At 44.1% G+C, this 25,540-nt stretch overlaps 1 protein-coding gene across 9 annotated transcripts in view; it reads left to right on the forward strand.

The window, feature by feature from the left end:
- ncor1 (nuclear receptor corepressor 1) overlaps window positions 1-25,540 on the forward strand; it is a 73,696-nt gene that overhangs the window by 11,122 nt on the left and 37,034 nt on the right. For 5 of the 9 annotated variants that reach the window (XM_076275378.1, XM_076275371.1, XM_076275372.1 and 2 more), the window contains exons 6-14: window positions 1,134-1,292; window positions 3,423-3,479; window positions 3,656-3,708; window positions 4,780-4,846; window positions 6,819-6,991; window positions 10,954-11,065; window positions 11,455-11,633; window positions 14,893-14,947; window positions 16,182-16,283. In XM_076275378.1, coding sequence (XP_076131493.1) covers window positions 1,134-1,292; window positions 3,423-3,479; window positions 3,656-3,708; window positions 4,780-4,846; window positions 6,819-6,991; window positions 10,954-11,065; window positions 11,455-11,633; window positions 14,893-14,947; window positions 16,182-16,283 — 957 coding nt within the window. Of the gene's footprint in view, window positions 1-1,133; window positions 1,293-3,422; window positions 3,480-3,655; window positions 3,709-4,779; window positions 4,847-6,818; window positions 6,992-10,953; window positions 11,066-11,454; window positions 11,634-14,892; window positions 14,948-16,181; window positions 16,284-21,034; window positions 21,463-25,540 lie in introns of those variants that run through there. The other 4 variants (XM_076275374.1, XM_076275375.1, XM_076275376.1 and 1 more) reach the window with 4 other exon arrangements.

A 25,540-nucleotide genomic window follows, 5' to 3' on the forward strand; every position in this document is an offset into this window, starting at 1 on the left:
AGAAACAGGCCTTGGGAGTACTTGGTGGCAGTTATGTTTGATAATGATGTTGTCCAGTGGTAGATAACTGCCCACTGTAATAGAAACTGCACACCAAGCACACTTCAAAGTAGAGACAAATCAGACATATGACTGTCGGCTTGGTCTTCGGTCCCTATTAGTCTTTCTTATTATCCCTCACTCTCAGTTTTATTTCAGTCGCTGCAATCGTTGTGCTGAAGTTGTCCTGTCATTTTATTGTACCTTGATTTTCAGCATGGACAGAGGTCATTCAATGCTACACAACATTCGGTCGCCTGCAGGCAGTTGGGATACACTGTAACAAACAGAAAAAAAGTGGAGCAATGAGCTGATGCTTTCGCTTCCAATGGGAGATAATCTTCAGATGTACCCTGCTAACAAGGGCCACTCCTTGGCCTCCTCAAGTGCTCTGTGCCTCCTCTAATGCCAAATCCCTTGCCCTGAGAGTTTGTAATAATGCGGTGAGGAGGGCATGCAGACGCATGCTCAGTCAGCCTCCTCTCCCCTGCACTTCCCCTCTGTAATTACCGTCTCTGGGGCAAAGGGTGACTGCAGACTTTGAGCTGAACTGGTTAAATTGGCTTTCCCTTCCTTCGAGTTTGTACCTCTTGTTGTAGGAATGGGAAAGAGGGATGGATAGATAGATAGAAAGAAAGGAAAGAAAGATATTTCTTTTTCTCCTCCACCCCATTCACTCCCTCTGGTTTGACGGAATTCAGCTCATTAGAGAGGAATGCAAACTCTGCTAGGGTAAAGGAAAGACAGAACTTTTTCACTTTTTTTTGGTTTTGTTTGCTTGGATTATTTGCTTATTCCAAGTGTGCCAGTATCTCATAATCTTTATACTATAGACTGTTTATTTACAAGTCCTTGAATGTGTAAACAGAATATTTTGTCAAGCATGTTCCAACTGTCCTCTCCAAAGAGTGCAATTACAATGTCCATGTACAAAGGCAGTTATGAAAAATGGGTTAAGTAATCGTTTCAACTGACAACATGATAATTTGGTTTGCAGAGGAGTGCAGTTTCAGTGAGGTAACTCTTTTATGCCGATGTAGTTTCATAACAGTAGACTGGTAAGACTTATGTTTTGCATATGTCCTGTCCCCTAGCAACAACTGGAGCAGGAAGCAGCCAAGCCAGTGGAGCCGGAAAAGCCAGTGTCCCCCCCACCAGTGGAGCACAAGCACCGCAGCATCGTCCAGATCATCTACGACGAGAACCGGGTCGGTGCACTGGGGACCCCAGTCTCGCTATTGCACACAACTCCAGTAGGCAGATATGAACAAACTTGCGCTTAAGATCTAACTGTGCCTCAAGGGTAGACACATCAGCACTAGCACACAAGTTTCCCACAGCTAGCAACACGCAAAACATAACTGCACCGTCAAATGGGCCTACGATTGTAAGGGAAGTTGCAAACTGATTTGCCTGAATTCACTGGCACACAGACTAGTCTGTTGCACTCTGTGACCTAGCCATGCTTAGAGCTGGATAGAAACCAGTTTGTCAGACATTAAACATAGTATCATTATATATAATTTTTCAAAATGTGATTATATGCATATGTAGACAGTGCGTGCATTGTTGTGGGTCCTAGATGATGTTGTTATTTGTGTGTGTATGTATGTGTAGATTAGGGTTTTCCAGAAGCTTTGTGCATGTGCTTTGTGTATGTTGAGTGCTAGCCAGGCAGAGGCAGAAATATTGAGTAGACGAAAAAAAGTGAGAGGTGGAGAAAGGCTTGTGTCTGTGCTACAGCACAGTGGGAGGGAAAGGGTGAGAGTGACTGTGAGGAAAGGGGGAGGGAGGGAGGGGAAAGAGGCTCCAGGGTTACTGTAGTTCAGCAGTGTTCGTCTGGTCTGTGTGCTGGCAAGACGTCACTGGGGCTTGGCTTGGAGCTCCGACATTCATTAACTCTTTCGGCAGGAAAGAGCAGAGAGGACTGACTGCCACACAGGCACACTCACCTCCCTCTCTTCCTGCCTCTCTTTCCTCTGCCTGTGTTGCTTCACGGTTTCTAAATGTTTAGTACTTATCCCTAAAAGAAGGTTTGAGAATTGAAGTTGTTGTTGTTTTTAAGCAGATTTCCACAGCTTAATCACATATCGCAAATCTGTGTGTGTATCTAAGCTCATTGAAGTTGTTTTTGTCGTCATTTGTAGGAGATCATGTGTGACTGTCCAATGCTGCAAACTCATTAGCTTTTTTGTTTCCACCCATCATTAGCTGCCAATCGTGTTTTGAGTAGCGCTGTGGTTGGCTGACTTGGAGGAAAAACTAAAATGAAAGCGGCAAACATCTGAAATGTAGCGACGCAAAACTCGCTGAAGTTGCTAGGGGTTTCCAGGGTTTGCTGCTGTGTCTCTCTTCAGAAGGCAACCTTTTTTGGCGTTTGACTATCAATTTGAATATTATGCTTTGTTAGTGTTACGCAGGCAGAACAGTTCGGAACGCATTACAAATTAAATTGCTATTTTCTCCTCTTCCCTCCCCCCTCTACAGACATTGTCCATTGTCCAAAACGCCATTTTGTTCTTTTTCTATTTGAACAGCTGCATGTTCTCAGCCTTTGATTCATCATTGTTGAGTGAACAGGCTGTGTTATCACTAAAATAATATTCCAGCATTCCCTCTTAAGTTGTACAGAATACAATATTATTAATTGTGCCATTGGCAGAGGAAACTAGACTTGGCATTTCTGTCACACACACACACACACACACACACACACACACACACACTCACACACTCCCATGTATGCACACTGAGACTAACAGATTTGGCTTCAAACTAACTTGTACTGTCTCTTAAGTCTGCTGTCTCTTATTACCTCTCCTGCTAAAGATGTTGTCTGTGCCTTTTGCTGGGTATGTTGTATGCACTCAGAACATGGGAAACAAGCAGTTGTGTTCCTGCACGTCAGGCACTTTTGGAACACTATTTTTTTTCAGAGCTGAGAATGGGGGGAAAAGTGCCACAGAATGTTTTCCATAGATCTTAAAATATAATAAAAGACACTACTTTGTTGCTTTTGCAACTCCGTGTTTGCGCTAGCAACTGTGAAAGTATGTAGATATTAATGCAAAATGGCATAAAAATGATTTGCTTAAGCGCATGAAGAGCCATGTCCTCTTAAATTAAGGGAGGTTTTGGACACACAATTGGCCCTAGAGTGTGTATTTGCAAAGTGTTACCATACCATCAACTCTATGACAGCAAAGCAGGAAAAAAATGCTTGCTCAGACTGGAACGGACATAACACAGCGTGAGTCTGTTCTCAAAGTGGGTGGTGTCGACACTTGTGTTTTAATCAAAAATGTGTGTGTTTCCACTTATTGATGTATTCTTTCTTTCTGTTTTCTCCCTCTCTTTCCTTTTTTCCCTTTTTCTTCTCATAGAAAAAAGCAGAGGAGGCCCATAAAATATTCGAAGGTCTTGGTCCCAAGGTGGAGCTAGTAAGTGTTAAGCATTTGCTACGGTGGATGTATGCAACATACAGTAATGTCTGACTGTCCAGCTCCATGGCTGCTGGTGTAAGCCAGATTTGGAGTCCTGCCCAGCTGATTGTTAATCATTAGCCTTTCCCCTGAAGGAAGCTGATTCCAGTGTGATTTTCCCCCCTTTTCCCCAGCCCCTATACAACCAGCCATCAGATACTAAAGTGTACCACGACAACATAAAGACGTGAGTATTTTCCTTTATTTTGCCTTTCAGAAGAAAAAAGGCTGCACTTTGCATACAAAAGTGTTCATTGCAATAAAGTGTGCCCTTTTTTATTCTCATCTGTTCTAAGTTTGGCTTAGCACTTTGAAAAAGAGAATAAGAGACTGAGTGAAGCCTGCTCCTACCACACAATTCTGTTGTACCTCTGTGTTGCTTTGAACTGAGCCGGTGCCAAATGAGGGTAGAGCCAGAGGCTGTGTGATGGCGTGATAGTGAGTGACTATACTGCACACAGTTGGCCAGGAAGAAAAGAACCCAAATATGTGTGTTTTTAATTTCCAGCGTGGGACGTGGAGATTTTTACCAGGCCTCAGTCCTCTCTGAGCAGCTCAATTCAGCTGCACGTTTTTTTTCCTCTGCTGAGTCACCTGGTTCTGTGTTTAGTCACGGTAGAGAGAGAGGCTGGGGGAGGAAGTGAAATGAGTGTGTGTGTGTGCGTGTGCGCGTATACTGTGTGTACACTGTGTGTGTGTGGTTTTAGCGTGTCTGAGGGTGAAGGACGGGTTGTCTGGGCTGAGGTTCTTATCAATTTGTACAGTATAATGAGAAAACGGCTCATCAGGTTGGCCTTTGGTTGTGAGGCAAGTTTGCTGAAGGCCCAGTCGAGTGGTCTCTGCTGCTTGGTGGCCTGCTGCAAAGCGTGCAAGAGGTGGCTTCTTACACTAACAGGAGCCACTTCCTCAAAAGTCTAACTCATCATTAAAAAGCTACTATTTTGTTTTGAGTTCTGATAGACTCAGAGGTGATATTTCGTTGTGTCCTTCTCCTTCCTATACCTGACATCGGCCTACTTACTTTTACATTTTGTGCTTCTGAGTAGACCTCAAAATGTCTTGCTAGGCTAGATTAGCCTGTCATAATGTCTACACCAGAGCTTAGCAGGATTTCCTGATAGTGTTACCCCATGCAGCTGCTGCATATTTACATTAATGGATGTGCATTAAATCATGTCAATTTGACAGACATTGAGTATCCATATGACTTTTCAGAGAGTTTGCCATGGAATAAATGGCTGCCCATTTTATTTTACAGTAACCAGCTGATGAGGAAGAAGCTCATATTGTTTTTCAAGCGGAGGAACCATGCACGCAAACAAAGGGTTAGTATGTTCACTCTTAGTGTATTGGAGGATGCTGGAAGAGACAGGGACTTCCAGGAAATTGGAGCATACTTTGAAAGGGACCACAAAAGGCCCACACATACTTTTTTGGACAACCTCACAGACACATCACAGACCCCCCCCCCCCCCCCCCCACACACACACACACACACACACACACACACACACACACTACTATGTACACATACTTCCAATTATGTTCAGATTTGAGGTCGGCAAAAATCCTATTATGACAGTCAAAAGCACATGGTCACTGGCGAATAGTTGAAACAAATTTCGGGGTTTGTCCAGTCCTTATTGGGTGTTGTTTAGTTATGAAACGTTATGAAACGTCCGGTGCACGGTGCAAGAAGGTGGGCCTTATGGTTCTTAATCGGTCATGGGTGTGTTTTGGGCGTAACATCATTTAAACCAATGAGAATGACATCTGTCATTCCCTTTAACTGCGCGGAGCGCAACTTCAAAGTCTGCATTGGTATTTTGACAGTCATTGGCGCATTTGAAAGAATCTGCTTGCACGCGAGACTGTAGGCCCTATGGAACAGTTATTCCACTAAACCATGCTTTATTAAAACCTAGCATAGTGTAGCCTTCACGCATTTGCACTCATCTATTATTTGATCTCATTGGCAAAGTGAAACTAACTTCACCGTGGTGTCAGTCAACGACAAAACAGTTCTTCACAATTAGTAACACTTACCCTAATAATGTTCGAATTACTTAATAAAACAATGTTTATCCTGCAGAGGAGTTGCTTCTCTTGAGGTTGAGGTTTCTCTTGGTCAGTGGCGCAATGCGTTTTAGGTTGTGTACAATAGCGATTTTTAGACAACGCACCAGACCACTCCCTAGGTTGTTAATTGCCACACCCCTGGGCGCATTGTTTAAAAACAAGACGTGCAAAATATGAAAATAAACTTTGCGCTGGGAAAATAACGAGTGTTCCGCCATGCGCTAGGTGGAATATAGCGCCCTCAGTGTTTACATCGCAGATTATTATTTGTTAAAAGTAGTGCATACATCCCTCCAATTCATAGGCCTTTTAAAGAGTGGTATGTTATCCTTAATGGCAATCCTTAGTGGCAACTTCTCTTTCTTTGCAAAATTAAATTATCAGACAAGCAGAACAAATATACCCATCCCCAGTCTAAGCACACTAATTTCTACAACAAAAAGTTTTCCAGTTGGAAAGGACATGAACTTGTAATCTCTGCTCTTCTTGTCTAAATATATCTCAGTTTTGATGAGGAAGTGTTTTGTGTTTATGCTTTATTTGTTTATTTATTGACCTATTTGCTTACATAAGGTTGTTGTTTTTAAAGAAAGGTGTAGTTCAGCGAGGTCAACTGTTTCCCGGCTACTCTGATGCCAAATTAGACAGACCCTTTGGACTCTGAACAACGAGAAGGGTTAGCATGGCTATCTGCCAAGAGGAAGGTGAAGTGTTGGAAGCTCACTGGAGAGCATGAAAACAAGGCTGCATTGTCCTCTCTAGTTTTTCCTCCCTCTCTCTCTCTCTCTCTCTCTAACTCTCTCTTTCTCTCTCTTTTTCTCTCTCTCTCTCTCTAACTCTCTCTCTAAATCTCTCTCTCTAACTCTTTCTTTCTCTCCCTCTCTTTCTCTCTCTCTCTCTCTCTCTCTCTGACTCTTTCTTTCTCTCTCTCCCTCTGACTCTCTTTCTCTCCCTCTCTCTGTCTTTCTCTCACTCTCTCTCTCCTTCCCCCCACACTCTCTGGTAGTATTTCATCTGATTGTTTATGCATATTTCATGTACACCACTCCAGTAGCATACAGCATGTCAATTCACATCTTGCCCTGTGTGGGCTGGGCAGTGTAGGAACAATGATGGAGTGGCCTCAGCGAGTGCGAGCTCTGACAGTGGGGAAACCCAGTAGTGGTGGGGGCTCGGAGGGTCGCTCCTCTGACGCATTGCTCTTGTGCTGCTGAGCAGGAACAGAAGATCTGCCAGCGCTACGACCAGCTGATGGAGGCCTGGGAGAAGAAAGTGGAACGCATGGAGAACAACCCGCGCCGCAAAGCCAAGGAGAGCCGCACGCGCGAGTACTACGAGCGACAGTTCCCAGAGATCCGCAAGCAGCGTGAGCAGCAGGAGCGCTTCCAGAGGTGAGTCAGTGTTTCCTCTACGTTGATTTGGGAGCGGCGGCCCGCCATGGCAAAATGAATGCCGCCACCTATCAGAATTAGTGCAGACGCTAGGGGTGTAACGGTTCATGTATTCGTATTGAACCGAAACGGTACGGGCGTCACGGTTCGGTGCATGAATTTACACGGAGAATACACGGTATAAAAATACATAAAACTCGTGTGCGGATTAATTAATGTCATGCGCAATTACTGTTAAGTAGCGAGAGTTACGGGAGTTCTTTAGCGACACCTAACGCTAATCTGTAGGTCGTCAGTCGAGTCCGTCAGTCATTAGCAGCACTAAGGTTAGACCCACAAGAGTTAGAGGATCCGCTGGTCTCTTTAAGATCGCAAGTTTGAGAACTTCAGTTACAGTAACGTTAGTACAGGCGAAAGAGTGGTGGATAAGATGAAACTGTGTGTCGGCGTTGTTCAGCAGTTGTTGGGTATGTGAGTGGAAAAAATGCTACACATATTCGAAGCCATCACCCAGATGTAGGCTACCAATCACTGAAACGAGGGGAAAAAAAACTTCCCCTGCGCTTCAGCAGCCTTTGGATACACATACAAATAGGGCCAAAACCTATGGCTTAAATTAAATGATTTCGTAATGACAGAAAGCTATGTAAATCGCGTGGTAATTACCTTTATGTTGGGGTAACTTGTAACTTCACACATGAGGAGCTGGTAGTGTTAAGTGCATAGACAGTAAAATAAAGTGACAACGCTAACCAGGCTAATAAACAAACCATGCTACGGTGAGTTAACGTCAAAGGGCAAAGTCACGTGACTTCTAGTTGTAGTCTGTTTATGAAATGAAAGGAGCAATTTCGTTTTTAAAAAAAAGGCAAAATAGTGTGATATTTTCACAGTTAGTAGGCTAGATTATTACTTTACACACAATGAAAAATATTGAGGCAAATTGTAGACCCTTCCATATACAACTAAACACAGATGTTGAAGGTCTTGCTTAAGTGGATTTTTTCTATGTAATTTGCACTTTCAGAAATAAGAGATACTGTAGGCCTATTTTCAGTTTTATAGCTGATTGTCTTATTTTGTTTACAAGTTACAGATGGAGTCTGGGTACTTATTGTACTGTTTAGCCTACATCTTACACACTTCAGGCTGTTGCAGATAGCTCAGGGAAGAGACTGTATGACACTAGATGGTACAGCCTGAGACATGCACAATAAAAAAAAAATGCTTTCTGCATTTTTGTTTTGCTTTTCCCTCCATTGTACTGAACTCGTACCGAACCGTGATGTCCGAACCGAGGTATGAACCGAACCGTGACTTCTGTGTACCGTTACACCCCTAGCAGACGCACATGTATAGTCGGCGGACCGGTTGCCTTTTAAATGAACCTGCCGACGTAGCCTGCCCCAGTGGCCGCCGCTCACATTTCAATTTAGCAATAAGTAGACTAAAACTAGTCAGTGGTTATCTGAACCCGTGCAGTTTCACTCCACATATTGTGTTGATGTAGCCTAGTTTATTGCAAAAACATTAACTTTCTTCCGCAGTGTTTCCTCTTCATTTTGCAGCGGAGTCCACTGCTTCAGAATTAGAGCAGGCGCACACTAAATTGTCCGGGGGCATGGAAGGTTATAATTTCCCTCCGCTAGCTGGTGCTCCCATCATAGCTATTAAACAATAATCAGCCATACTAATCAGAGGTATCTGTCTATTTTAATTCCATAAATTATGAACGTTATTTACGGCGCCATATGCTACTGCGGTAGGTCTGTCAACAATATTGCAAAAACCACGTTAATTTCCACATAACTTGGTGATTAGGTGTAGTAGATCTGACTCAAAGGGGATTTCAAAGTATATATAGTAGCCTTTTTTTCGCAACAATAGTCTCTCTGTGTCCATTTAGTGCATGATGAATTTGTGCGTAGGCAATTGCCGATGTCATTCATTTCTTCATGTCTTACAACATAAATAAATGCATTAAAGGCACACTATGCAAGATTTTCACCTTTATGAAGCCAATTTGATGGTAAACGAACTTGTAATAGGCAAACGTTCACCTAGCATAGCTATACAGCATAGACGTAGCGAGTCCCTACCGAGATAACCAGCCATGCAACTTCCAAGAGTGGCGCCCCGCCAAAACTCGCAAGAATCTGAAACATTACCTTGTCAGTAGATATAGTTCTTTGGAGATAGTTTTTTGCCTGTTATTAATCCTTCACCTCTACAACAAAAGCATTTGCATTGTGTACAGGGGGGATAAGTCGCGAGAAGTTTGCTACTTAACTGCTAAAAAAAAATCTAGAGGAAACACTGTGAGTGGTGGGAAACATGGCGGCCTGGCTTCTTGGTTGTAGCAGGGATGAATATTTGCATAATACTATAAAAGATGGCAACAGTGTTTGTTATGTGAGCTTTGACAATGAAAGAGCACTTGAATGTTCATCACCACACTGTTTCTGCCTTTAGACTAGGTCTCGGTTCAGCGCAGGGAACCATTATGGGTTTTCTTGCTAAGTTCATAATCAACATTTAGTACGAACCATGTAATGGTGTAAATTGCAGGGAAATTTACTGCCCAAAAATAGAACATTTTGCAGATGTTGCAGCGGTCTTCAAAACTGTTCCCAATAGATAGCATGTGAATACATACAAAAAGTATCTCTCCAGAGTCAATGGAGGTGCATTGATGCCATGTTATTGACTACAACATGCAAATATAATGCATTTTTGGTTAAATTGGTTTCTGACATTGAAACAAGGTCTGTAAAAAATGTATGGGCATTGGCTGCATTCAGAAACTAAGGACCTGTCATCACCGTGAGGTGAAGACAAAGCACATTGACAGCTGCATGATGCTGGGTGTCTGCTTCTACAGGACCTTCATTACATGATACGTCCCATGCCTGGCAATTTGCTGTGGTGTGAGTGAAATTGAGAAGCTGGCACATTTTCCAGTACAACTCTGTTCAACAGGATTTGGCGATCTATCAGGATCTATAGGCCTATTACCAACTGCTTATTATGCCCTTACCTGTTTTTTCAGTCATCAGTCAGTCTGGCTTTGACATTACCAAGGATAAGAAAAATCCCCCTGTTTTTATGAGTGGAAAATTAAGGCGTATTTCCTCCTATTCAGGTTTTACCCTATCCTCTACCTCCTATAGTTTGTTTACCTGGGCTTGTTTTGGAGGAAATTCTCCTAAAACTAAATGAGCTGCCCTCAGAAGTCTCTCAGGACAAGAATAGCCCTCAGGGAAGGATGTAGCGAGATACTCACCGGCTTCTGCAAGCGGTAGATCAAAGGCACTTTGGGTGGAATTGTTCTGAAGTGGTATCAGTTTGTCATCATTTGTTTTCTCTGAAGAAAACTTGCGTTTTGTGGGTTTTCAAAGGTTGAGGTTTTGAAGAACACTATAAATTGGCTGACCGGAGCTTGCCCTCTGATTTGTGTACAAAGCAGTTATCGGAAGGCTCAGTGTTTTTCCCTACTTGCTGCGTAAACACAGCTCTCCATTTATAGCTGCTCCAACACAATACCTCTCTGGACTCTCCGGACTCCCTGGCAGTCATGAGCTCCACTATGACCGCAATGGCAAGAACCTGAGTGAACCTGAGTGGCCATGAGTGAATGAAAGTAAATAGGACCATGCTAGTTAGCTACCCAGCTACTGGCATTAGCTTCTGGTGGAGCTGATCTAGTCTGGGAGGACACATTGAGCTCCAGTGTTTTTGGCTTATTGCTGCATGATTACTGTCCATCCCAGAGTCCTCTGATGTGCACTGGTGAGGAGCAAACGGGAATGTACTGGGCAGAGAAGGTCTGGCTAAAATAGAAATGTGGTGTTCATTCAATCAGCTCTGTTTTAATACAGCTCAGACAGTGTTCTATGTTAAGTGCTGTTTTTGTGCATTACATGCTAGTTCATTGCATATTGTTTTTAAATCTCTCCTTTAAGCTCTTTTCTTGCTCTCTCAAGGGTGGGTCAGCGAGGAACCGGTCTGTCCGCAACCATTGCGAGAAGCGAGCATGAGATATCCGAGATCATCGACGGCCTATCTGAACAGGAGGTGGGTGAGCTTCTCCACACAGGCATTTGCCATGGCAGATAGGTGATAGGTGTGCCTTGAGACCTATCTTGAGACGGCAGCTGTTTAGTAATAGTCAGGTATGGAGGGTAATTGTACACTCCCAAAATAAGGAGCTTTTTTAAAATCCTCTATCTGTGTAGCCAGATACATGCCAGCCAAAGAAATCAGACAGCGTCCTGCTTGAAACCACCGCAAAACCATACGCACAGGCAGCTTTTCCAGCTAACCATCTGTTGGAGTTGATCTGTGTGGGGTGGTTTGGGTTAAAGTCACCACCCTTGAACTTTTCTCTAGATCTCTCGTTCTGGCGGCTCACTTCTGTCTCTCTCTCCCTTTCTTTCTTCCCCTCGACCTCCTCCCTGCGTCAGAACAACGAGAAGCAGATGAGGCAGCTGTCCGTCATCCCGCCCATGATGTACGACTCGGAGCAGCGACGTGTGAAGTTCATCAACATGAACGGCCTGATGGAGGACCCCATGAAGGTCTACAAGTCCCGCCAGTTCATGAACGTGTGGACGGAACATGAGAAGGAGATCTTTAGGGAGAAGTAAGTGTGTGTGTGTGTGTGTGTGTGTGTGTGTGTGTGTGTGTGTGTGTGTGTGTGTGTGTGTGTGTGTGTGTGTGTGTGTGTGTGTGTGTGTGTGTGTGTGTGTGTGTGTGTGTGTGTGTGTGTGTGTGTGTGTGTGTGTGTGTGTGTGTGTCTTGAGCTCTGCTCTTTTTTTTTATGACGGGTGTATTTTCTAAGATGGGTTAATGCACTTCTGAGACCATAAGACATGCTGGCTTATTTACAGGAAATGGCTTGACTTTGTGTGTGTGTGTGTCTTGAATGAGAGAGAGTCCAACAATTCCATTAAATCCGAGTGTTGTTTTGGTGCTGATCCATACTGTAAGGCGAAGCTTAAAGTAAAGAGCTATAGATTCTGCAATTTCATAGCTTACTTCACAACCAGACTTTTGCTGCTGTCCTGTGGAGGGGGGCAGTAGGGGGGAAATCTCACACAAATTACCCTCCATAATCATTTTCATTTTCCTCCTACAAATCAAATTGACTCAGGAATGTTAGTGCAGTCTGCAGACAGCTCTTGAAAAGCCAGTGTAGGCTGGAAAAGTGTTCAAAGAAGCACATGTATGAATCCCACAGGCTCTGCCCATAGAGCTTAAGAGAATCCCAACATGGCCAGAAATCAGGAGGGAGAGCACGCCAGTCACAACACATTCCTTTGTCATCCTCTCGTCTCGACCATCATGCCTTTGGGCTTCCTGGCTTTTTATTTATTTATATTTTGATATTTTTTTCAGAAACCTGTAATCTCAATACTATTTTTTTACAGTTATACCCAGTCACGTGACAGGTTTGTAGGCAGCTTGTTACTTAGGTAGTTTCACAATCAGGGTGTGCGCTTGACATTTTTCACACACAGGCCTGTGTACCCCAAAATATGTCATATTGTTGGAATATTATATAAATATGTATTATTCATGCCAAGACTTAGGAGCACCTTGACAACTGGAAAAAAGAACGGTAAAAATAAAATTTCCTGGCACAAAATGCACCTTTCAGTCATTTCTATCCACAAATTGGGGTTTCATTTTAAATCTAAACCACTTCCACAACTCATATTAGCTAAATTATACTATAGACAAAAAATTTGACCACATTAGACCATTTGGTAACATATTACAAATTAAATGTGAAAAAGTTTAGTGAAAATGTTAACAGACATAGTGGATGTTAAGGTAAACAGTAAAAATTAGATATTAGCCTTAGAAAGAGCTCAACTGACTGACCCTTTGCCAGAGGGTATACCTCTGCTATACTTCATACATGTACCAAGCAACAACCTCCCAACAACATGCTCAGAACCAATTTGAACATCAGAAGCATGTATGCTTCTGGAAAATCACCCTAAACTTAACCACCAAAGTTTTATGCAATACAAATTCCACATATGTTTGCACATGTTCTTTTTCTTACATTACATAGATGGTGATACCATAAGGAACAATAATAAACCATATAAAGAGTTCACACCAATATTTAACCTCATACTAATGGCAAGAAATTGCCTTTGTTTCTGATGTCCACTCCTGCACATTTCAAGTGTAGTGTTTAGGGTTATGTTGTGTAATGCTGTCATGCAGTTAACAAGCATATTTTACCAGGTGGTGCTATATGCTATCCTGGACACGCCCACCTTTCTCCTTTTAGTGAGATACTAGTCTGGAACACCATAGTGTTCAGTTTTTTCCCCTCAGACAAAAAAACATGTCAAGCCAGTCAGCGACGAGAGGGGATGATGAAAATCGAAACTGACTGTGGTAAATGGTAGAAGCAATACCTGCAAGGCTGCAAACATCAAAAATTGTAGTTGCAATAATGCAAACATTTATTTACAGTAAAGGTAGACTCACACATATTGTTTCCTGACTGCTGATTCTGTTTATAGTTTGTAAAGTTTAGGCGAATCTCTGATCAATTTGATTTGTTAGGGTGGACAGATGATTTCAAAGTTAATGCTATGTCTATGCCCATCACCATGCTAGCGTTGTAAAGGATTCCTAATCGTGAGTGACCAGGCTATTCACTCGTGAATGAGTATGTTTTACCAGGCAAGCTATATACCCCTCAAAAGATGAAATAAACGGTCATGTTTTTATAAGATGCTTACATTGGTGCCACCTAATATGTTCCATTCGGTCATTTGCTCATATATTTGGAGGGATTTCTCTTCTTTAGATTCTTTAGATACACTGCCCATCTGCTTTGACCATCGGGTTTCATCATGGAATCCACAGGTTATTTTGGTTTTGATCGATCCCCGACTTGAATCTGACACTTTCAAGGTTTTTAGTCAATACAAAGGCTCACCACTTAATGAAAATGGAATCTAGTTAATTCTATTTACCACCTTCTTACCGCAGAGGGTGAAGCACAGTTGACTGAATTTACAATTGTGATTACAAATGCGATTAAAATAGCATAATTATGCACCTGTGAAAATATGCATTGGGATACCTTAACTGTATCCATAAAACTGTTTGATAACAGTGTCGGCATTTTACCATTTTTAGAAGTAACATATTAATTATCTGTGTGTTAAGACAAAGAAACACTAAAATGTCCACTCCAACTCAAATGTTTGACAGTCCATCAGACACAGCTCAGTCTAGATATGTTAGTTTTACAGTTGTCCAACAACATCAGAAGCTCTCAGTGAGAGGCAAGCAATCATTTAAAAGTGTCATGGCTATTCAGTGCAAAACAAATGACAAAAGAATATTTGTAGAAATTGGTGTATTTGCCACAAAAAACCTTAAAGTGTAAGTTCAGTGTAAATTGACCCATAGCCTTGTTGTATAAGCTCACCACATGCAGCCCATCGGAAAAAGAATGAGACAATTTGGGACAATGTAGGCCAAGTTATGGACAGGCAGCTTAAAGCAGACCCAGTAAACTATGTACTACCCATCTGCTTTAAATATTTAGGGATATTTACTCATGAAGACAGACAATCTAATACTTTGTTTTCACAATATCATCCCTTCCTGAGAGTTCTCCATGCACTGTTGCTTTGAAACAACTTTTTTTATCCTTCTACAGAAATATACTGATATATATAATGTGTAAAACCCAAACAATTACATTTTTAGATGGTTTAATTGTTGACCCTTTTGAAACAAAGTGCACACCCTGATTGTGAAATTATCCACTTAAAGCCAGGTTTTTTAAAATAAGCGGATTTTGAAATAATCAGTTATGATTTCACTCTGTTTCATTAGTTCCCACATTTCTTTTCTTTCAGGTTTGTGCAGCACCCAAAGAATTTTGGCCTCATTGCTTCGTATCTGGAAAGAAAGGTGAGTTTGTTCGGCTCCAGTGTTCTGCATTGTTTAAAGGATAATTCTGGTATTTAGCACTTTGAGTCCCTTTTCTGGTTTGTTTTGGATGAACAGGAGTGGTGGACACAGAAATGTTGATGATGGGTCCTGTCTCGACTTTTTGACTCGTTTAGAATCGCCTTTGACTGCTTCAGAGTGGCTGGCTACAGGCATGCACAAATGTGTCCTTAAAACAACCCTTAAAGTTTGTTTTCAAAACTGCAACTCACCGAGTGGTTACTGATGTTCCTTGATGTTCCAAAACAAGTAGCGTAGCGAAATACAGTTTCTGTCGGGTTTTATTTGGCATTTTGTAAAATCCCTGATCTGTTTGTAGAGTCATTGCTCGTTGATATTACTGAGCTAGCGGAAACGGAAAGGGGGGCTGTTTACATTTGGTTATAGTCTTTTCGCTTGGTTCTCCGTGAGCAGAGCAACTGTCTATGAGCAAGACACCAAGTTCCGTACAGCTTCCTTGTACGGCAAAGTGGTTGTCCCCATCAAGTGGTCGGGAGTGTGCTAACGCTTTAGACTCAAATATCGAGCGGAAGTTTATACGTGGTTGTGAGGTATCTGAAAAAATAGTACCACTATTAGCACGGATTGAAATCATACATTGCGCCGATATATATATATATATATATATTTTTTAATCATCAATGAACTCCACTAACCACTCGGTGAGTTGCACAGTTTTGAAAACGAACGTTAAGGGTTGTTTTAAGGACATGTTTGTGCATGCCTCGTCAACATTTCTGTGTTAACCACCCTAGTTCATCCAAAACAAACCAGAAAAGGGACTCAAAGTGCTAAATACAGGAATTATCCTTAAAGTTGCAGTTAACTTTTGAATTTTGCAATTTAATTTTTCACAACTCTGACTCGGTGTTCCCTGTAATCAATGCAAGTGAGTTTTCCTTCAGTATGTTTCCCTGAAATGCAGAACTTGATAGATTTGGATTATTTGAACTTTGTCCTGAACAGTCCTGCATAGCCTGCACAGCAGCTCATGTTTGACCACAAACCTGTGACCTGTGGTTGATGGGATAGACATATAATGTTTTGCACTAGCTCTGTGACGAGCTCAGCTTCCCTTTTTAGATATCCTGCTGATGCAGAACTACTGTATGTGGTTGTGCTTTGAATGCACAGTTAATGCATGTGTCATATTTTATGTGTCTTGACCAGTTATATGTGTTCCTCTTTTCTACAGTGTGTGGCAGACTGTGTGCTTTACTATTACTTGACCAAGAAGAACCAGAACTACAAAACACTGGTGCGGCGCAACTATAGGCCGCGGCGAGGGAGAAATCAGGTGAGCAGTGTTTCTTCAAGTATACCTAAGTATTCTTCAAGTCCTCAGAGAGTCTACTCTTTTTTTTTGGGGGGGGGGGGGGGGGGGGGGGGCACACACACATGTTTTCTGTGGTCGTTGGTGTTTTGACCTTTTGACAAAAGGCTCTGGCCTTTCTGAGGTGGTAAATGCTTCTTTTCCATATGCCGCCTCTTTGGATTCCCCTGAGTTTTTGTCCTTGGCGTGACCTTAGATATTCAATTTCCTTTTCCATGTGAGCAGTGCACTACTGTGCTAGTGATATTTGGCTGGATATGTCAAGGTTGGAACAGAGCAGGGTCTGTTGATGTGCAAAGTAACAACACAACAGATGTCTTCTTCCAATCCTGTGAAAAGTAGAGGGAGCCTTTTTCTTGGTATTCCACATTTATTACCCTTGGAGAGCAGTAAATATCAAATGCCAGCTCTTATCACAGGAGAAGGAGATGCAGGAGCACTGTTGCCCAGCTGCAGAGAGAGACTACTGCGTATTGCTTTCCCACTACGTATTTGGGCAGCCTGTTTTATTTGAGCAGCTACCTCACTATGCTGGTTAGTCTCTCTGTTTATTTAAGTTAGACAACCTAGTAAAGTAAGGATTGTCTGGCTTAAGGATTGAATGCTGAAACAATCAAGCTTCCTCTTGTGTACATTTAAAGCAGTCCCACTTCACCCACTTTATCTCAATGGATATCATTACACTTGGTCATTTTCATTCGCTTTTGCAGATGAGTTATTTGTTTGTATGTAAACCAGAAGTTTGTATTTATTTTATTTTATTTTATTTTTTTTCTGGGTATTGATGTTCAAGTTAGGAGGCCCTCTAGTGACGACTTGTATCCAAAGCAGTCAGTCGTCTGTTTGTTTGTGTCTCTCGTGTGTGTGGTATGTGTGTTGTGTGCTGTGTGTGTGTTGTGTATGTTCTCTGAGAGACTCACTCAGCGCAAAGGTTTTTGCTCTGAGGTTAAATGAGAAACAGGCCGAGCGGTTGGGCTCAGTGGTGAGGCGTGATTTATGGAGCGCTGCACAGCTTCCCAGGAATCTGTTTTATCTGCCTGCCATAGACGGGTGGCTCCGTGCTGCTTTCCAGGGACCAGGGGGGGGGGGGTGGACGATGAGGTGGGCGTTAGGGGTGGGGGATGGGGGTAGTGGGAATGGGGGGGGGGGTGGAAGATGATGGGGGCTTTAGGGGTTGGGGGGGGGGTTATAGAGGTGGGGGGGAAGGAGCAGCAAAACAAACAGTTCCACTTAGCCTGCTCTCCCATAACACCCCAACACTACTGGAGCAGTACTATGCATCAGTTCCATGTTTATGGTGCAGCAGTTTACATTAAGTTTGGGCTTTATTTTTGGTCTGTTCCCCCCTATTACTTTTTCTCCACTTCTCCACTGCCGTCTGTGTCGTGGTCTGGAGTCTTGTCGGTGTGAGGGTTCTGAAAGGCTTACTTTTGTGTGTCTGTGCGCAGACCGGTCTTGCCACTTACCGAAATGCCTGGGGTGCTGAACTGTTGCTATGGAGCCCTGATTGGGCATGCTTATCTGATGGTGACGTGAGCAGTGTTCTGAGCCATTTGGCGTGTTTGGGTGTTCCAGTGAAGCTTTAATGCCACCAATTGCTTCTTCTTTTTGTCGCCATGCACACTTGGGTTCTGTTTTGACATTTGGCATTATTGATTGCCCAAATGAAAACCATGTCGTCTCAGGTGGGGGGTGGCAGGTGTTAATTTGATTTTATAGGTTTTTTTTTACTTTGCTGGAACAAATGAATATAGTTTGGTAATCACAGGCTTGTTATGGATGTTTGTCAGAGTGTTTATTTCAATTAGAATAACACAGTATTTTCCCATGTTGTTTTGACCTCCCTAAAGGTGGTATAGAGTGTGTGTGTGTGTGTGTGTGTGTGTGTGTGTGTGTGTGTGTGTGTGTGTGTGTGTGTGTGTGTGTGTGTGTGTGTGTGTGTGTGTGTGTGTGTGTGTGTGTGTGTGTGTGTGTGTGTGTGTGTGTGTGTGTGTGTGTGTGTGTGAGAAAGCGCTCTGCTGGCATGGGTTGGGCTCTGGCTGTGACCTGTGTTCCCAGTGCCCTCTCTGTGCGCTCCCTCCTCAGGCCCTGGGATCCAGTACAACATGTGCACCATTAGGAGAGGCCATGGTGGGCAACTGGAGGAGCCCACTGTGACGGGTGCTGTGCTGTTGTGCTGTGCCAAGGGTCGTGGAAGGCTGGCACACAGATGGGAGGTGTTCTTCCTTTGTGTGTGTGTGCAGGGTTTAGTGCCTTCCCCCCCCCCCCTACAGAGTGAATTATTGAGGGTGCACAGGTCTCTCTCTTGCTTTCTGTCTGTCTCACGTATTGCACGCTCTCTCTCTCTCTCTCTCTCTCTCTCTCTCTCTCTCTCTCTCTCTCTCTCTCTCTCTTGGCCCGTTTGCCGGTGGCTGTGTACGGGTTGCTGCCGTGTAACATGACTTGGCCCCGCCGCCATTTGCCTCCCTGCGGCCTTCCTGTCTGGCATAGACGTCACCGGCTCTCTGCCTTCACCCCACCGCACCCACCCCCTGCTGCTGCTCCAGCTACACCCGCCGGCTCGTTTCGTTTCATATGAATCTCCTCTTACTTGTCATCATGTGTGTAAACTGCATATACCTGCATCAGACTTCCGCGGTTTAAGAAAGCGCTGTCCTGGGATAAAGGATTTATGAGTTTGTATGTGCGCAACGGTGCTGTGTTGTAACCTGCACTCTCACCGATTTTCATGTTGAAGGATTGACTCTGTTAGCTGAATGCCGCATGGTAAAAATGGAATCCCTTATTTTATTGTTTTATTTTGTTTTTATGGTGTTGGGCAGTCAATATGTCAACGTTTCCCCAGTACCTTTCCTCCAGCAGGCCAGCCATGCTCTTGAGTCTCACGGGGGTTGTAAAGCCGTGGTGTACTGTACTAGTGCCCGTAGTGTGTCTTGTATGAAAAAGAACATAAAAGGTCCCCCTCCACACTACACCCATTGTATGGCACTGGGAGGATGTGGCACAGACCTCCAGGAGATGCTGATTTTATTCTGCATCATCTGCTGACAAGAGGTGGAAAAGTCCAGCTCTGCCTGCCCAAGCGTCAGGGGCCCGGACCCAGAAATGGAGAGATGGAGAGGAGAGTTTGGAGCGTCAGGGAGGTTTCCCTCATTTGTGCGTTTCCCCCCCTCTCTCTGCACCTCATTGATGATCCTGGCGTGTTCGTCATTTTGTCAGTGCATATGGATTACTGGCACGGCCAAATGCATACATCAGTTCACAGAGAGGGCAGAGATGCTCCCCTGTGTGTGTGTGTGTGTGTGTGTGTGTAGGTTTTTTTCCCCACAGCACATGTGTTTGTGGGATCACTGCTCTTAGGACTTTGGGATTGGCTTGTGTGTGGGGGTGGGGGGGCTTCCTGAACCATCACATATTAGGAAGAGGATGTAGCCAGTCTCCGTGTTTGTGTTCCCATTCTGCATGCTATGCACATAAATTCCCTCTCCACTGTATATGTGAGAGCCACAAATCACCAATCACCACATTAAAGCACCTCTCTTCTCCTCCTCCCTAACCTTGGCATGCTAACAACTAGACAACAGCAGCAGCAGCAGACCTTATGCACTCGTTTTTCTTGTTGTGGTGCTCGGAGCCAGTGGAAGAAGACACTATAAACGACTGCCATATTTGTGTGTGTGTGTGTGTGTGTGTGTGTGTGTGTGTGTGTGTGTGTGTGCGCGCGTGCACGCGCCTGTGTGCATATATAATCAGACCCACTTGTCTTGGATTATGTGGGCGTGTGTTGGCAACAGAGAGCCCACTGTCTGGGATCCATCAGGAGAGATCACAAGTTTGGCTCCGAGGTCAGTGGTTGCATGTGTCCGGCTGTCAGGAGTTCGATATCAGTGATGAAAAAGATTATCCCCTCAGCCTGTGAGGACAGCCATGGTGACCTTGTGCACCATTGTACATGGCAGTAGGCATTATTAGATTTCTGGATTCTGTGTGTGTGTGTGTACGTGTGTGTACATGGCAATATTGTGCATAGCAGGAGGCATTATTAGATCCTGGATTCTGTTTGCGTGTTTTGTGTGATGGGGGGGAGGAGAGAGAGAAAACACAAGATCAAAAAGTAAACCCGAATGAAAGGGAATTATTTTGGCATCACGTGAACCTTTTCAAAAAAATGGGAATTTATGTGTACAGCCAGATGCTTGCAGATACAAGCAGGGGTTGGTTTGTTGTCTGCGTCAAGTTTGCCTGGGCGTTCATCATAAAGGGTTACATAAACAGGGCCCTGTCGCTGTGGTTAAACAGGAGTCCAGCTCAGCACTGGCTTTGTCCTGTTCCAAACAGACTTCTGGCTAGAGCTTTTTGTACTGGCAGAAATTCCCTGGAGAACGCTTGAGTGTGTAGACAAGCGCGAGAGGGAGTGGGAGGAAGCGACAGCGCAAGCCAACTCTGAATATGCAGAAACGGAAAAAGAGTGATTGGGAGGGGTGGGGTGGGGGGCAGAGTCCACACTGACGGCCCGAACAAGCTGTACTCATTTTTCTACCCCCGTCACCACACCACACCACGCCCCCCCCCCCCCCCCCCCATCCTCTGCCACTTGGCGTGAGAAGCAAAAAATGTGAGAGTGAGGGGGGGAGAGAGAGAGAGAGAGATAGGGGGAGGGGGGGAGAAGTGAGTACACAGAGAGAGAGAGAGAGAGACACCCCTATCTCTAAATCACCCAGTGGTACACTCCGGTGCTCCTGACAGGACCAGAAAACTTGCTGTGCTGCCGTGAGTGCCAATCACAGGGGAGCACTCGGCGGGGATTACCTTGGGTGACCCCCGCATAGATTAGAGCGTGCATCCGAGATGGGCGACCCTTTAGGCAGCTTAAGCGGCCCGATGACACGCTTTCCTGGAATGTGTGCAGCCGAGCGAGGCCCAGGCTGCTGCCCGCGTGCGCTCAGTGATGCTGGCTGCTTGGCCACGCCGCTGCTGGAGCTGCCGCTGTTGCCTCTGTCTCTGTCTCTCTCCTGCTCCCACCGCCACCACCACCACCGCTGCCGCTGCTGCCGTAAACAACACAGGAGAGCCGCTTCTGTTCGGACCATGCTGGTGGACCGGCTGGCCCTGTTCTGACCCGTAGGGATAGATGAGCTTGCAGGTACGTACGAGTGCTCGCTGCGGGCGGCGGGCTTTGAAGTGTGAGTTTGAAGTGAGCTTGCGTTGCATATCCCTACGCCCCTCCCTACCCTCCCTATCTGTTTTTTTTTTTCTCCCCTAATGCTTCTCTCCCTTTCTCTTGTCATTCGTTTCCTCCTCTCATTCCATGTGCTGTTGAACTGTTTATATCATGCGTCCTAACAAAGCTTTTGAGTCCCTCTCTCCCGTTGCTTCCATCTCATTCCCTAGCCGTTCCTCTTCCTGCGGTGCATGTACTGGCATTTTAGCTCTACAGCTTTTACTTTTTGTCTCCATGTGGTCATCTGGAAGCCTAATTTGACTTCATATGTTCCACTGTGGAGCCACTTGGGGCTTGTGAGAGAACAAGGGGAAAACGTGGGAGATGTATAGCATTCGGCACTGGAATTAGTTTCAACTATTTTGTTTTATGTTATTTTTTTTCTTTTCTTCAACATTCAACATGAATTATGCCAGATTCATTTGTATATACTGTATTACAGCATACTATTATGTTACTTTTTCTTAAACAATCGTTGTGCACCTTGTAATTTCTTTTAAATGTAGTGATATTTCCAGCCTCATTGTCAAGTGTTGCGTATTGGCGAAGGGTTAGCCAGCAGTCATCTGTTCCAGTGTGTAGTGTCTGGTTACTGTAGAAAAGTCATGCACTATGCATGTTCAGCACTGGCAGGCCTCGCCTCAACGAGGATTTAGTGTTTTGATGGCAGACAGTGCACACATGAGTGGGAAGGTTGTGAATGCTGAACAGAAAGATATCTGTGTATATTCCTTATAATCTGAGACAATGTTCTTGTTGTTTTCTCCCCACTGTCACAAATGACAGGAATGCATGGCCTTATTAACACGTTTCCAAGTCTCCTGGCTGATGCTCTTTCTCTTTGAAATGTTAATTTGTTCAGCTGCCGTTTTGTATTGATTTTTGTTTTTTTGTGCACGTGTGGTGCTGCTGCCCCTGAGATGTTAGGCAAGCAAATTTTGACTCAGCTTTCAGACATTGACCTGAATTTCCAAACCATCAGGTGTTCATTTACCCAAGAAGTATTCCTCAACATTCAGATGCCTTCCTGCTCGAGACCTCCTAAAACTGTAAACAAACCGAAGACTCGGAAGTCGGAACCAAAGACTGTAACCAAAATGTAGTCCTCCGCATTAGCCAGTGTGGTTGATAGTAGTTCTTCTTCTTCTTCTCCTTCTTCTTCTTCTTCTTCAGTGTCTTAGTGGCTCCCTCCCTCCCTGCACTCTCATTATCAGCTCTACACAAGTGTGCACTGGTGATGAAATGCACAAAGCCTTTCATATGGCTTTCTGTGTTTCAATGATCTATCAATGCTTAAGCCATCCTTACAGCAGAAGACTTTGACAAGATTTGGGAAAGATTCTTGAAAGATTGTAGTCTTTTGAGTAAAGCTTGAATGGGGGGGGGGCATTACTCAAAAGGCTACAATCTATCAATTAAAATGAGGAAAGAGGGAGGAGGAAGAGGATACTGGGAGAGAGGGAGGGCCAACACTGTGTCTTGACTCGGGCACAACTGGTGATGGGAGTGACGACTACTGGGAGCCACTGAGGAAGAACGAGAACCAACTTTTAACCACACTGGCTAAGGCACAAATATGTCCAGGTAGGCAGGATTAGACCGGCGCTAAGGGTTTATATTGGAAGTTAAACCTTTTGATGTTGATTGTTGATACACATGAGCGCTAAATGCCCTGAACAACTCTGGGCCTGGAAAAATGACGTTGATTTCCTTGAGTTTCTGTCATGAGGACAGTTATAATAGCGTTCTTCTTTGGGAACTATAGTAAAAAAAACTAATGTGTTTTGCAAAGCAGCCTGAGGTGTGTACAGTACAACCACCAACAGGCACAAAACACCCACATACCCAGAGCCATTTTAACAATAGGTGGCTGTGGTTTGGTAAGGATGATGGGAGTGATGCAAACAATGACCACTGTGAGTCTAACACAAGATGTTGGGTAATTTTACATTGAGCAAAAAGGTTAGCATCTTTGATTGAATGCCCTTCTTAACAAAAATATCAATGACTGATTCAATGCCATACTTTAAAAATCAAAAAGAAAATTGTAAGTTTGCGCTACCATTGAAAAAGTTAGCATCGAGCCCTAAAACTCAAAAGTTCAGCCTTGCTCTTCACACCACGGCCAAAGAGGTGTCACTAACCCCATAGCTGGGCTTTTACCCAAATCGAAACCCCCACACCCTTGAGCCCTGAGCCATGATTCAGCAAATAGGCCAGGCCTTTACTCCGAGAACGAAGGGAAAATTTGCAGTCCACAGAGATTCCTCACTGTGCTGCGCTGTGCTGCGCTGCGCCAGGCGCTGGGAGCTCTTTGGCAGGCAGAGAGGATATGGCCGCCGTGCCACGGCACTGGAACCGGCTCCAAAGCAAACACGGGCGCTCCCGAGGCCCTCCGCTGCCTAATGAGAAAGAACTGGCCGGCCCAGGTTAGGGCCAGGATGGAACGCTGCGTAGCGGTGAGGCCTGCAGTTTCCTCTCACAGTTCAATAGAGATTAATTCGACTGAGATATTGATACGTGTAGCTCTGCTTCTCTCTATCTCCGTCTTTTTTTCTCTTCCACTCACTCTCTCTTTCTCTTGTGTCTCTCTAGCGTGTCAGATTAGTCTATCCCTTTTCCCATGGCAGCTGAGAGAGTCAGTCTCAGTCTTTTAGTCCTGTTTTCCATTTGTATCGTTCCCTCTTATACTGCCTTATTTGTCCGATGAACATCTTGGAGAGCAGCATTCCTCTGGTCCATCTGGTACCAGCATGGGATGAGTGCACTGGCCCAGCCAAGCATGTTCCAACACTGCTCTTTCGTGCAACAAGTAGGGGAGGAGCTGTGAATCCTCTCCTGCCAGTAACCAAAAGCGATGCGTGCTTGATATATTGACTACGATAGCTTTACTTTTTTGTATAGCTGGGTAATATTTAGGAAATGGGAATGAGGGCAACTTTCTTTAACTGACCGTGTCCTCTAGTCTCCTCTAACGGAAATGCTCAGAATGAGTTGTGTTAGTTTATAGCTACAGCTCATGAACAGCAGCTCCTCTACCCACCTTCTTGGTTTTAAACGTTTCGTGTTTGCCCAATTTAAAAGGGGAATGCCAATTTCAATGTGTTTCCTGTCTTCCATCTACTGAACTATTTATTTAAAACATTCTGTATCTTGCAGTGGAGTTTGGAAAACCAACTGAATATAGTGTTGTAACATCAGGACCGTACTTTGGGAATCTTTTAACTGAAATACACATACTTATTTGGTTTGGACAATCCTTTTTTCTTCTAAGTATTCTTGATACTTTAAACATCTGTGTGTGTGTGTGTGTGTGTGTGTGTGTGTGTGTGTAGATAAGTTGAATGCTGAAAAATGCCCAGAAGCACTGGTGTGTGGCCTTTGTGAATCTTTGTTGGACGATGTTGTGGTCATTTGTTGGACAATATTGCAGTCATTTGATGGATGACGTTCGGTCATTTGTTGGACAATATTGCAGTCATTTGTTGGAAGATTTTTTTATCCACAGTGACTTACAGGTGTGATCCAATTTAATGATCTAGCCTAATTGCTCTCATATCTACAGCAGTTTGCTGTCTGTCAGTAAATGCAAATTTGTTTGCCATTGAGAGTCTGTGTGAAATATGGCCAGAGTGGCTGAATCTGAATACACTCAGGGATACTGAGCAGAGTTTTCACCAGCAGCATTCAGCAATATGCAGCAGATATCACTGGTATGTCATGCATCACTGGTATGCCAACACCATGCATTGTGGTCAGTGTTGGATCATATTTGCATCCATGCATACATGCATTTTTTCCCTCAATGGTTAATAAGTAAGTCTCTCTCTCTCTCTCTCTCGGTCTCTCTTTTTCTCTCAGTCTCTCTCTCTCTTTCTCTCTCAGTCTCTGTCAGTTTGTAGTGAACAGCTTTGCCTTTTCCGCACCCTTTGAACTCTGCAGAGCCAACAAAGGCCCCATTGTGATCGCACTGCTGGGGTGTGTGATCCGTCTCTCCAGA

This window comes from Alosa pseudoharengus, unplaced genomic scaffold (genome assembly GCF_046254945.1).
Source record: "Alosa pseudoharengus isolate Yale_2024_CS ecotype anadromous, Long Island Sound unplaced genomic scaffold, YU_APseudo_1.1 YU_APseudo_1.1_scf_8, whole genome shotgun sequence".
NCBI classification, from domain to species: domain Eukaryota; kingdom Metazoa; phylum Chordata; class Actinopteri; order Clupeiformes; family Clupeidae; genus Alosa; species Alosa pseudoharengus.